Source organism: Oncorhynchus masou, chromosome 19 (genome assembly GCF_036934945.1).
Source record: "Oncorhynchus masou masou isolate Uvic2021 chromosome 19, UVic_Omas_1.1, whole genome shotgun sequence".
Lineage (NCBI taxonomy): Eukaryota > Metazoa > Chordata > Actinopteri > Salmoniformes > Salmonidae > Oncorhynchus > Oncorhynchus masou.
The window spans coordinates 25,453,710-25,465,948 of record NC_088230.1 but is presented as its reverse complement, the minus strand read 5'-3'; the positions used below and the strand labels follow the sequence as shown (position 1 = coordinate 25,465,948).

Below are 12,239 nucleotides of genomic sequence, written 5' to 3'. Positions count from 1 at the left end.
CAAAGGTCAGTTGTCCTGAGTCTGCACAACGCTGTGAGGACCTAGGATCAAGGGAGACACTCAAGTTTTTTAATACTATATCTCTTCAAACATTCTCTAGGTTGCTTTTAAGGACCTCAATTGTTTTCACTATATATTTTACCTCTTGGTGATGTCATACGGAAACATACTGTTAACTTTCACTGCTATGCAGACAATACACAGCTGTACATTTCGATGAAACATGGTGAAGCCCCAAAATTGCCCTCCCTGGAAGCCTGTGTTTCAGACATAAGGAATTGTATGGAGGCAACATTTTTACTTTTAAACTCGGACAAAACAGATGCTAGTTCTAGGTCCCAAGAAACAAAGAGATCTTCTGTTGGATCTGACAATTAGTCTTGATGGTTGTACAGTCGTCTCAAATAAAACTGTAAAGGACGTCGCGTTACTCTGGAGCCTGATCTACTGTTTCTAGGACAACTTTTTTCCATCTACGTAAAATTGCAAAAATCAGAAAAGGTTTGTCCAAAAATGATGCAGAAAAATGAATCCATGCTTCACTTCTAGATTAGACTACTGCCATGCTCTACTTTCTGGCTACTCGGATAAAGCACTAAATAAACTTCAGTTTGGGCTAAACACGGCTGCTAGAACTGAGCCTCTCTACATTGGCTTCCTGTAAGGCTAGGCTGATTTCAAGGTTTTACTGCTAACCTACAAAGCATTACATGGTCTTGCTCCTATCTATCTTTCCGATTTGGTCCTGCCGTACATACCAACACGTGCGCTACGGTCACAAGTTTCAGGCCTTCTTATTGTCCCTAGAAATTCTAAGCAAACAGCTGGAGGCAGGGCTTTCTCCTACTGAGCTTTATGGAATGGTCTGCCTATCCTTGTGAGCGACGCAGACGCAGTCTCAACATTTAAGTCTTTATTGAAGACTCGTCTCTTCAGTAGGTCCTACGATTGAGTGTAGTCTGGCCCAGGAGTGTGAAGGTGAACGGAAAGGCACTGGAGCGAATAACCACCCTTGCTGTCTCTGCCTGGCCGGTTCCTCTCTCTCGACTGGAATTCTCTGCCTCTAACCCTATTACGGGGGCTGAGTCACCCGGAGCGATACATCGGCCGGGTTAGAGTGGGCCTCGAGCCAGGTGCCATGAAGCCGGCTCAGCGCATCTGGTCTCCAGTGCGTCTCTTCGGGCCGTCGTACATGGCACCAGTTCGCCAGCACAGCCCAGTGCGGGCTATTCCACCTCGCCGCACTGCCCTGGCTACGGGGAGCATTCAACCAGGTAAGGTTGGGCAAGCTCAGTGCTCGAGAGCTCCAGTGCGCCTTCACGGTCCCGTCTATCCGGTGCCACCTCCACGCACCAGCTCTCCGGTGGCAGCCCCCCACACCAGGCTGTCTCTCCGTCTCCTTCCTACAGGTGCTCCCGCCTGCTCAGCGCTGCCAGAGTCTCCCGTCTGTCCTGAGCTGCCAGAGTCTCCCGTCTGTCCTGAGCTGCCAGAGTCTCCCGTCTGTCCTGAGCTGCCAGAGTCGCCCGTCTGTCCTGAGCTGCCAGAGTCGCCCGTCAGCCAGAAGCTGCCAGAGCCGTCAGTCAGCCAGGAGCTGCCAGAGCCGTCAGTCAGCCAGGAGCTGCCAGAGCCATCAGTCAGCCAGGAGCTGCCAGAGTCGTCCGTCAGCCAGGAACTGCCAGATTCGCCCTTCACTCCGGAGCTGCCGGAGTCTACCGCCTGTCCGGTGCTGCCGGAATCTCCCATCCGTCCGGTGCTGCTGGAGTCTCCCGTCCATTCGGGACCTGTGGCTTGGGTCCCCAGTCCGAGGTCGGCGGCGAGGGTCGCCGCGTTAAAGAGGCCACGGAGGCGGGTAAAGAGGCAGAGAAGGAGAAGTAGTGGGGTCTACGTCCCGCGCCAGAGCCGCCACCGCGGACAGACACCCACCCAAGCCCTCCCCTATAGGTTTAGGTTTTGCGGCCGGAGTCCGCACCTTTGGGGGGGGTACTGTCACTGTCTGATCTTAGTTCTTTTATTTTCTGTTCTGTGTTTTATTTCACCGTTCAGGACTGTTCGTTTGTCGTTTTATTGTTTTTGTTTCAGTGTTCACTATTCGTATTAAAAATCAAGATGACCACTTACAACGCTGCGTTTTGGGCCTCTCCTTCATACGACGACCGTTACATTTGGGTCAGACTGTTATATCTGGAGAATTTCTCCTGTCTTATCTGGTGTCCTGTGTGAATTTAAGTATGCTCCCTCTAATTCTCTCTCTCTCTCTTTCTCTCTCTTTCTCATTCTCTTTCTCTTCTCTCGGAGGACCTGAGCCCTAGGACCATGCCTCAGGACTACCTGGCCTGATGACTCCATGCTGTCTCGAGTCCACCCAGTCATGTTGCTGCTCCATTTTCAACTGTCCTGCCTGCGGCTATGGAACTCTGACCTGTTCACCAGACATACTACCTTGTCCCGCACCTGCTGTTTTCAACTCTCTCTCTCTACCACACCTGCTGTCTCTAACTCTGAATGATCGGCTGAAAGCCAACTGACATTTACTACTGAGGTGCTGACCTGTTGCACCCTCTACAACCACTGTGATTATTATTATTTGACCATGCTAGTCATCTATGAACGTTTGAACATCTTGGTCATGTACTGTTATAATCTCCACCCCTCAGAGCCTGGTTCCTCTCTAGGTTTCTTCCTAGGTTCCTGCCTTTCTGAGGGGTTTTTCCTAGCCACCGTGCTTCTACGTCTACATTGCTTGCTGTTTGGGGTTTTAGGCTTGGTTTCTGTATTGCACTTTGTGACATCGGCTGATGTCAGTACTCAGTACTTTGTTGAAGCACCTTTGGCAGCAATTACAGCCTTGAGTCTTCTTGGGTATAACGCTACAAGCTTGACACACTTGTATTTGAGGAGTTTCTCCCATTATTTCATGCAGATCCTCTCAAGCTCTGTCAGGTTGGATGGGGAGTGTCTCTGCACAGCTATTTTCAGGTTTTTCCAGAGATGTTCAATCGGGTTCAAGTCAGGGTTCTGGCTGGGCCACTAAAGGACATTCAGAGACTTGTCAAGACGCCACTCCTGTGTTGTTTTGGCCGTGTGCTTGGGGTCGTTGTCCTTTTGGAAGGTGAACCTTCACCCCAGTTTGAGGTCATGAGCACTCTGGAGCAGGTTCATCATACCAGAGAATCTCCAAGAATCTCCATCTGGCCACTCCATCTGGCCACCGTAAAGGGCTGATTTGTGGAGTGCTACAGAGATGGTAGTCCTTCTGGAAGGTTCTCTCATCTCCACAGAGAAACTCTGGAGCTCTGTCGGAGTGACCATGGCGTTCTTGGTCACCTCCCTGACCAATGCCCTTCTCCCCCAATTTGCTCTGACATGCACTGTCAACCGTGGGATCTTACTTAGAAACGTGTGTGGCTTTCCAAATCATGTCCAATCAATTTAATTTACCACAAGTAGGATTCCAATCAAACACGATGCACCTGAGCTCAATTTTGAGTCTCATAGCAAAGGGTCTGAATACGTAGTGTATGTAAATAAGGTATTTCTGTTTTTATTTTTAAAACATTTGCAAAATGTAAAAGTAAGCTGTTTTTGCTTTGTCATTATGGGGTATTGTGTGTTGATTGATAATTGTTTTTATTTAATCAATTTTAGAATAAGGCTGTAACATAATAAAATGTGGAAAAGGGGAAGGGGTCTTCATCATTTCCGAATGCACTGTATGTACATGAAGGCAGGGCAAAGTGACGAGGCATCAGGATAGATAATAATGAAAGTAAAATAAAGAACAGAGCAGTAGCAGTGTGTGTGTGTGTGTGTGTGTGTGTGTGTGTGTGTGTGTGTGTGTGTGTGTGTGTGTGTGTGTGTGTGTGTGTGTGTGTGTGTGTGTGTGTGTGTGTGTGTGTGTGTGTGTGTGTGTGTGCGTGTGTGTTGTGTCGGTATACGTGTATACGTTATGTGTGTGTGTCAGTGGTGGTCAGTGCCCCTTATGATGAAGAAGGATTTTTTTTTGTTCATGAGCATGGCCTTATTTCTATTACAGCATGTTGGATGACTATTCATATTCCATTCACCCAGTTCAATGCAACAGTGATAGATTTAGGCTACTACATGATCCTCAAATTTTCCATATGCCTATCATGAGGTTGCAACAATCTAGCCTATGAAGGAAAGTTTACAACGTAGGTGCACACAGGTCGAGAGAAAAGAGATGACAGACAGTGACACATGGACGGACAGTAACACATTAAATACCGCCTTGTACACTCTCACCTGCATCTAGCCTTTCTAGGGTGTAATCATTAGTTGCAAATGAGAGTTTCTATTGGACAAATTCAGGTATTTTTATCCCTGTTTAGTTTGCTTCTGTTTAAGAAATGTTTTTTCAACAGAATGGGCAGAATGAATATACCCCTGATCATGCATAAACACAGTTCACTTTCATAGCAGCCATGTTGTATTCCTTCGCACCTCTATGCACTCTCCTCCTCCTCTTAAATTTTTCCTTCGTTTGTGGACTTCAATGAACAACACATCAGCTGTATGTGAACAGGTGAAAAAACCTTTCCAAGCCAAACCATGTCATAACTGCTACACACAGCCTACGTCATTGTCCCCATATTAGCTAAAGTAATGTCCTAGTCAACATAGCTAATAAAACAAATGCATTTGTAAAGCCGCTACAATCATGCAGTAACATTACAGTGTATAGTCAGTAAGCAGTTACACCGGCGGGCCCTGTGGCAATAAATGAATATAACCAAAAGCTTACCATGACTTGGAAGAGTTCCAGTGTTTTGTTGGATAGTCATAGCCAGCTAGCTAACATAGCATCCCTCTGTTTGAGCCGGGTGTTTAAGTAACTAAACTAGCGGCCTGCATTTTTTAGCTAAGTGAGTGAAACTGAAAGTGAAAAAAAATAACGAAATCTCTCTGTCTCATTCGCTCTCTCTCTCTTGCTTCTCCTTCATTTTTGAAGAAATTAATTTATTGAAAACTGTTAAACTATTGTATTTCTCCCTTTTTGAGTTAACTACTCATGACATTTTATGCACTGCAATGCTAGTTAGCTCTGTAGCTTATGCTTTCAGTATTAGATTAATTGTCTGATCCTTTGATTAGTGGGACAACATGTCAGTTCATGCTGCAAGAGCTCTGATAGGTTGGAGGATGTCCTCCGGAAATTGTCATAATTACTGTTTAGTCTATGGAAGGGGGTGAGAACCAAGAGCCTCCTAGGTTTTGTAATGAAGTCAACATACCAAGAGGAGCACGGAAGCTAGCTGTCCTCTGGCTACACCATGGTGCTACCCTACAGAGTGCTGTTGAGGCTAGTGTAGACCTTCACTGCAAAACAGTGTGTTTTAATTATTTGATGATGTGAATATATGTAGTATAGTTTTATCTAAAAAGGAGAACTTTTTCAATGTTTTACCATGTTTATATTTATGAAATTGACTGAGGAGGATTGGCCTCCCCTTCTTTCTCGGAGGAGTCTCCAATGGTGTGTGGAACGTATGTTGTGTATGTGGATGCGTGTGGGTTTTTTGTGGGAGTGTCAATGTAGTGTGTGTGAGTGAATGAGTGAGTGAGTGAGTGTGTATATGGTGTATATATATTGTCTAGTGAGTGTGTATATGGTGTATATATGTTGTCTAGTGAGTGTGTATATGGTGAATATATATTGTCTAGTGAGTGTGTATATGGTGTATAGATATTGTCCAGACGAGTGTGCGTAGGGTCAGTTCAAGATAGTCGTTGGAAATAGTTCAGGTACCATTAATGAACTATTTAGCAGTCTGGCTAATTAGCAAGTTTATGGTTTGGGAATAGAAATTTGGGTGGCAATTGTTTGGGCCTTCCTTTGACACCGCCTGATATATACGTCCTGGGTGGCAGTGAGCTCAGCCCCAGTGATGTACTGGGTTCTCCCCACCACCCTTTGTAGCACTTTGCGGTCAAGGGCGGTGCATTTGCCATACCAAGTGATGATGCAGCCAGTCAAGATGATCTCTCAATGGTGTAGCTGTAGAACGTTTTGAGGATCCGAGGGCCCATGTCAAATCTTTTCAGCCTCCTGAGGGGGAAATGGTGCAGCCATGCCCTCTTCACGACTGTGTGGGTGTGTGTGGACCATGTTAAGTCCTTAGTCATGTGGACACCCATGTGCCCAGGAACTACTGTATTTAAAATCGGTGTCTATCAAGTGATCCTAGATTCAATGGACAGAGGCAGGTTCCTGCTCGGAATCAGGAATGTGTGTCCACCCAGCCCAGCAGACTATGAATGGGCACGCCATCAGATGACCCTTCCCTGCCCGGTGCTCTTCACTGGAGGATGAATATACTCGTTCCACAGATTTCCCCTCTGCTTTTGGCTCTTCAGTGGTGATTGAGTGTGGCTGGACGGGGGAAAGTCTGGGTCACAGGAAACATGACAATCTCAGTTTACACTCCGAGACACGTTCATGTTTCACACCAGAGACTCTTGATGTACCATGCAGCCATTTTCTCCTCCCTCTTGCTGTCAATGATGCCCCCAGGACTCTAAGATCCATCCTCCATCCTCACTGGCCCTTCATGTCTAGTTCAGATGTACAAAGCATATGTTCACATCTTCAACTGACAAGAAATTCCTCAATTTTTCACTAACTTTATATGGCCTTCTTTACACTATAGAGGCAGCTGTTGTAAAAAAAGAATAATTGTTATTTAATTCATTTTAGAATAAGGCTGTAATGTAACAAAATGTTGACAGAGTCTGAATAATTCCCGAATGCACTGCGCTCCACATTCAGTGAGTTCCAAAACTATTGGGACAGTGACACATTTCGCTGTTGTTTTGGCTCTGTACTCCACCACTTTGGATTTGGAAGTCCAGACTGTCAGCTTTAATTTGGGTGTATTCTCATCCATATCAGGTGAACTGTTGTAACGGCGTTCTTCGTTTGTCGCAAGAAAGTCGGACCGAAATGCAGCGTGGTGGTTACTCATGTTTTTAATGAATGAATCGTGGTACATGAAATAACTGAATACAAAATACAAAACAACAAAACGGAACGTGAAACCTAATTACAGCCTATCTGGTGAAACTACACAGAGACAGGAACAATCACCCACGAAATACACAGTGAAACCCAGGCTACCTAAATACGGTTCCCAATCAGAGACAACGAGAATCACCTGACTCTGATTGAGAACCGCCTCAGGCAGCCAAGCCTATGCAACACCCCTACTCAGCCGCAAACCCAATAACTACATAAACCCCAATACGACAACACAATAAACCCATGTCACACCCTGGCTTGAACAAATATATAACGAAAACATAAAATACAATGACCAAGGCGTGACAACTGTTCAGAAATTAAAGCACTTTTTGTACAGTTTAGGGGACCAATAGTATTGGGACAAATTCACTTATATGTGTGTTAAAGTAATCAAAAATTAAGTATTTGGTCCCATATTCACAGCATTCATTATATCAAGATTGTGACTCTAAAAACTTGTTAGATGCAAATTTTGCTGTTGGTTATGGTTGTGTGTCAGATTATTTTGTGCACAATAGAAATGAATGGTAAATAATGTGTCATTTTGGAGTCACTTTTATAGTAAGTAAGAATAGAATATGTTTCTAATCACTTTTGACTACTTTAATACACATATAAATTAATTTGTCCCAACACATTTGGCCCCCTAAAATGGGGGGACTATGTACAAAAAGTGCTGTAATTTCTAAACGGTTCATCAGGTATGATGAATATACCCTCAAATGCAAGATGACAGTCTGCATTTTAACCTCATAGTCATTGTATAATTTCAAACCCAAAGTGCTGGAGTACGGAGCCAAAACTGTCCCAATACTTTTGGAGCTCTTTCTATGTAGCCAATGTAAGGGATTTACCAAAACAACAACAACAACAACAACACAAAAGCAATCCACACCTGTTATACAGTATGTGCTTATAGAGCAGTTTCTGCAGAAGCACATTGTAGCTGCTCTGAGAAGGGTCATGTATCATTTCTGCAGCAGTTTAAACAGGTCTTCCAATTAGCAGTCAGGTAAACATAGGCCTGGGGTCAGCCGGGAAGCCTTGTGAATGAAATTGAAGCTGACTGCTTTACAACAGCTCCCAGTGTGAGCCAGATTGATTTATTCACGAGGAAGCCTCCCTGTTCCGTTCTATAGGTGTTCTCACTGGTCCTCCTGCTGCACAGCCCTTTTCGAACACAGTCAATAACAATCATCCTTGTCCTTATGCTATGGTAAGCGTTTACATGAGGACACACAATACTGCATTGTTTACTTCATGACTAAGTTGAATGTAGGGTTAGCGGTTAAAGATGGTGTGAGGTGTTGGATGTCCCCTCGTCGGTGTGACTTGTCACAGCAAACGTCAAGGATCCGATAGGTTTGACTGACAGCTTCAGCCTTCTGGAGTTCACGTCAACTTTGTTTATATCAAAAATGATGTATGAGCCGGCGTCTCTGTTCTGTCATCCTGAGAATCCTTCCTCTCTTCTTCCATCTCCTCACCTTACCTCAGATTGTCTGTTACATTATGTCGTTCATAAGGCTGAAGTGGAGGGTAGTTTACTATGGACACGAACGCTTGTTATCCTGTCAACACAAATGATGTGCAAAGCAGAGGCATGTAGATGAGCTTCAGGGTCAGTCACGGAACTGACAATAAACACGGCAATGACATTGCGAAGAGCAAGTCCCCGAGATGAGATGTGAGCGACTGCCATCCCGTCCTCTGTAGGGTTATTGAAATGTGGGCACACAAACATGCCATTCGATATAGTCCACAATCATCATATCAACAAGAGCATCAGAATGTCAAGAATGTCCAGGCCTGAAAGGCACAAAAGATCATGTTTTTATATGTGACTTGCTATGTGTATGTGTGTGCCTGTGTGCTTGCATGTGCTTGCACATGTATAAATGTATGTGTTTTCCAGGTCACCCTGAAAAAGGACAGTAATATCAATTATCACATCATTAAGAAACAGAGAAACATTCCTCCACGGTAATCTTCAGTCCTTTGAGATTTATTCGTCACATAGTTTATCCTAGAAGTATCTCCGTCTCCCTGACCCTTCAGCGGTCTCAAGTTGGAACGAAAAAACAAGAATTTCAGAGGACATTCCAAGATTCCAAAAAGTTGAATAGAGGTGAAGATGACATGATCAATTCTGTCTGAACATCTTTTGTATCTGTAGCTAGATATCAGGGATGGGCAACTTTGATGGGGGTCGGGCCACAAAAAATGTGAACGCATCATGTGGGGCCACAGTACACACACACACACACACACACACACACACACACACACACACACACACACACACACACACACACACACACACACACACACACACACACACACACACACACACACACACACACACACACACACACACACACACACACACACACACACACACACACACACACACACACATTTTGCCCAGACTTATGCCATGTTAATATGATATCTGAGTGAGAGTGCAAACAAAATCAATGGGGGCCCCCGGCCGATAATTCGACCATGATTACTACAGGTTTGGATAGCTGGTGAGACTAATTTACCAATCTAAAACATGTCGACCGATGTGGGCTAATTGAGTGACTGTCAGTGACTGACATAACAAGAGAAAAACTGCTGATGAACAACCCAATTCGAAATTGCACCTTGTGTATTCTACTATTCTAACTCTTAACAGTAAGTTGAGACCCCGAATGATGAGTTCCCCAAAAATAAATAACAATAATAATATTTGGGAAATTGATTGGCCGGCCTACAAAAGGAGCCAGTTGCCCATCCCTGCTTTACATAATCCTTTCTTTCTTTAAAGCTAGAGGAATTTCGGTGTCATGAAATGCCTGCCAGAACCTCTTTTATCCCACATAACAATGCCTGTTTTGGAGATTGTCAGTGCATTTCATTGCAGTGCATTTCATTGCCTGAGGGACAGCAGCTCGTCATAACCTCAACCCACACACCACAGTTCCAATGACTACAAGAAAACAATGGGTTGCCAAATGTTCTGTTGTCACCAAACGGAGTAACTGAAGTGTTTGATTTTAGCTTGATAGGTGATTTTCCCAAGGCAGATAATTCATATTTAACTCGATAAGCTAGAGACAGGCTTTAAGCAATTTAAACGTGCAAAACAAAATCATTCAAATGTGTTTAGATCATAAGTCATCTTCAGTTTGCTTGACTCTAACATTCAATTAAAAATGGCTTCTTTTCACCTACTGCTGGCAGGCTCCGATAACTGTTTGGCCTTTGTGAACCTGCCACTCTCATATCCATTACTCAACCAGAGAGAAGTAGGCCATTTCCAAACTCCCTCGCAAGGGTATGTTCATGCTGCAATTTTCAATTAAGAAAGTTATATTGTTTGGCAAATATGTGTAACGCTTGTAATTCACCTTTAACTGATTATTCATCGTGTGTGTGACCTCTGCCCCCTTCTCTCCTTTCAACTTGCTCCTGAGTGGAATCCAACCATCTCCGCAAATTATTATTGGAAGCTCCCCTGGAGAGACTGACATTTTGACCTTTCCATATCCAGTCATATCTTCACATAAACATTCCAATGTACCAGAGATCAGCATTCCGGTGCTCTCATTACAACACAACTCCCCATAAGAAACACGCTAGAGGCACTACCAAGACATAAACATGATGCACAGTCAAATATATTTTCTGGAGACTGGAAAAAAATCAAAAATATTCGTATAACAATTACACGTGGTCTGAGGCCGGTTGGACATACTGCCAAATTCTCTGACACAACGTTGGAGGCAGCTAATGGTAGAGAAATTAACATTCAATTATCTGGCAGCAGCTCCGTTGGATATCCCTGCAGTCAGCATGCCAATTGCATACTCACTCAAAACTTGAGACATCTGTGGCATTGTGCTGTGTGACAAAACTGCACATTTTAGAGTGGCCTTTTATTTCCCCCAACACAAGGTGCACCTGTGTAATTACCATGCTGTTTAATCAGATTATTGATATGCCACACCTGTCAGGTGGATGGATTATCTTGGCAAAGGAGAAATACCATCTAGCAGGGATGTAAACTAATTTGTTTTCAAAATTGGAGAGAAATAAGCTTTTTATACGTATGGAACATTTCTGGGAACTTTTATTTCAGCTCATGAAACATGGGAACAACATTTTACATGCTGTGTTTAGATTTTTGTTCGAGATAAAAGGTTACTGCTTGAAATGTAATGATAGTTATTTTCCCTTAAAATTTATCTCAAAGGGGGTTACCAGAAAGAGTATAGTAGGGACTGTCATTCTATTTTGCAACTGATTTGCAATCCTGGAGCTAGGTCAATATTTGCATCTGCTGATTTATTCCTTTCTCTCCTGTCTTCCTCTTTGTGAAACGATCAGACGTTGATGCATTTGTTAGCGATGTCACTGGGAGTCTGGCCAGAGTCTCAGACAGATTGTGTTGTGGTTTAGATTAGAAGATAACTGCAACACAAGGAAACCAAAGTTGTTTTCAACAGCCACCGACTGACAGCTACAGTCCCTTCCTAAGAGACATATTCATATTTTCACTTTTGCTGCCCAATGTAACACTTTTAGTTGTAGATAATCCCTTTGACGCATATCATATGGATCTACATGGAAAGTCCATTTTACCAGCTTGCTTATGAATGATGAATTTCCTCTCCATCCCAAGTCGAGCTATATATATATACTCAAAGTGTAAAAATGAGTGTGCCTCCTTGAAACACCAGAATTATGCCTTTGTGACAGATTATTTCTTTATTCGTGTTGACTTTCGATGTGTCCACATCTTGTAAACTGCTCTAAATTTCTCTGGGAGATCATTAACATTTTGGAAGCCATTCTGCACATTTTAACTGTCACCCTGCAACCATTCCCACTCATGGCTCCTCATCTATTCCTGCGCAACTCTAAAAATACAACGAGACATCGGATTCTCAGCCCCTCAAAGACCTGGCGGTGTGGCATGGAGAGGCCGGGGAAAACACCATTAGATAGATTCGAGGAAGACAGATGACCAGCGTCGAGCTGTGGGCTGGAGGCAAGGCCACAACAGTGTGTGTGGGGGGACGTATTTGGGCACAGAGATATCCAACTATCAAGGAGCCATTTGGAAGAGGCTGTCACCAGGAGAGAGTGCAATTCCCCGACAGATAGACTGAGGGGGAACACATTATTGTGAGAGTGATAGCAGGAGAGCAGA

At 43.9% G+C, this 12,239-nt stretch overlaps 1 protein-coding gene across 1 annotated transcript in view; it reads left to right on the top strand.

Moving 5' to 3' along the window:
• Positions 1-1,138: 1,138 nt before the first annotated feature.
• Positions 1,139-12,239, top strand: part of LOC135505638 (uncharacterized) — a 51,460-nt gene continuing 40,359 nt past the window's right edge. The window contains exons 1-2 of the mRNA XM_064924688.1: positions 1,139-1,274; positions 3,110-3,210. Of these exons, the coding sequence (XP_064780760.1) occupies positions 1,139-1,274; positions 3,110-3,210 (237 nt within the window). The remainder of the gene's footprint in view (positions 1,275-3,109; positions 3,211-12,239) is intronic.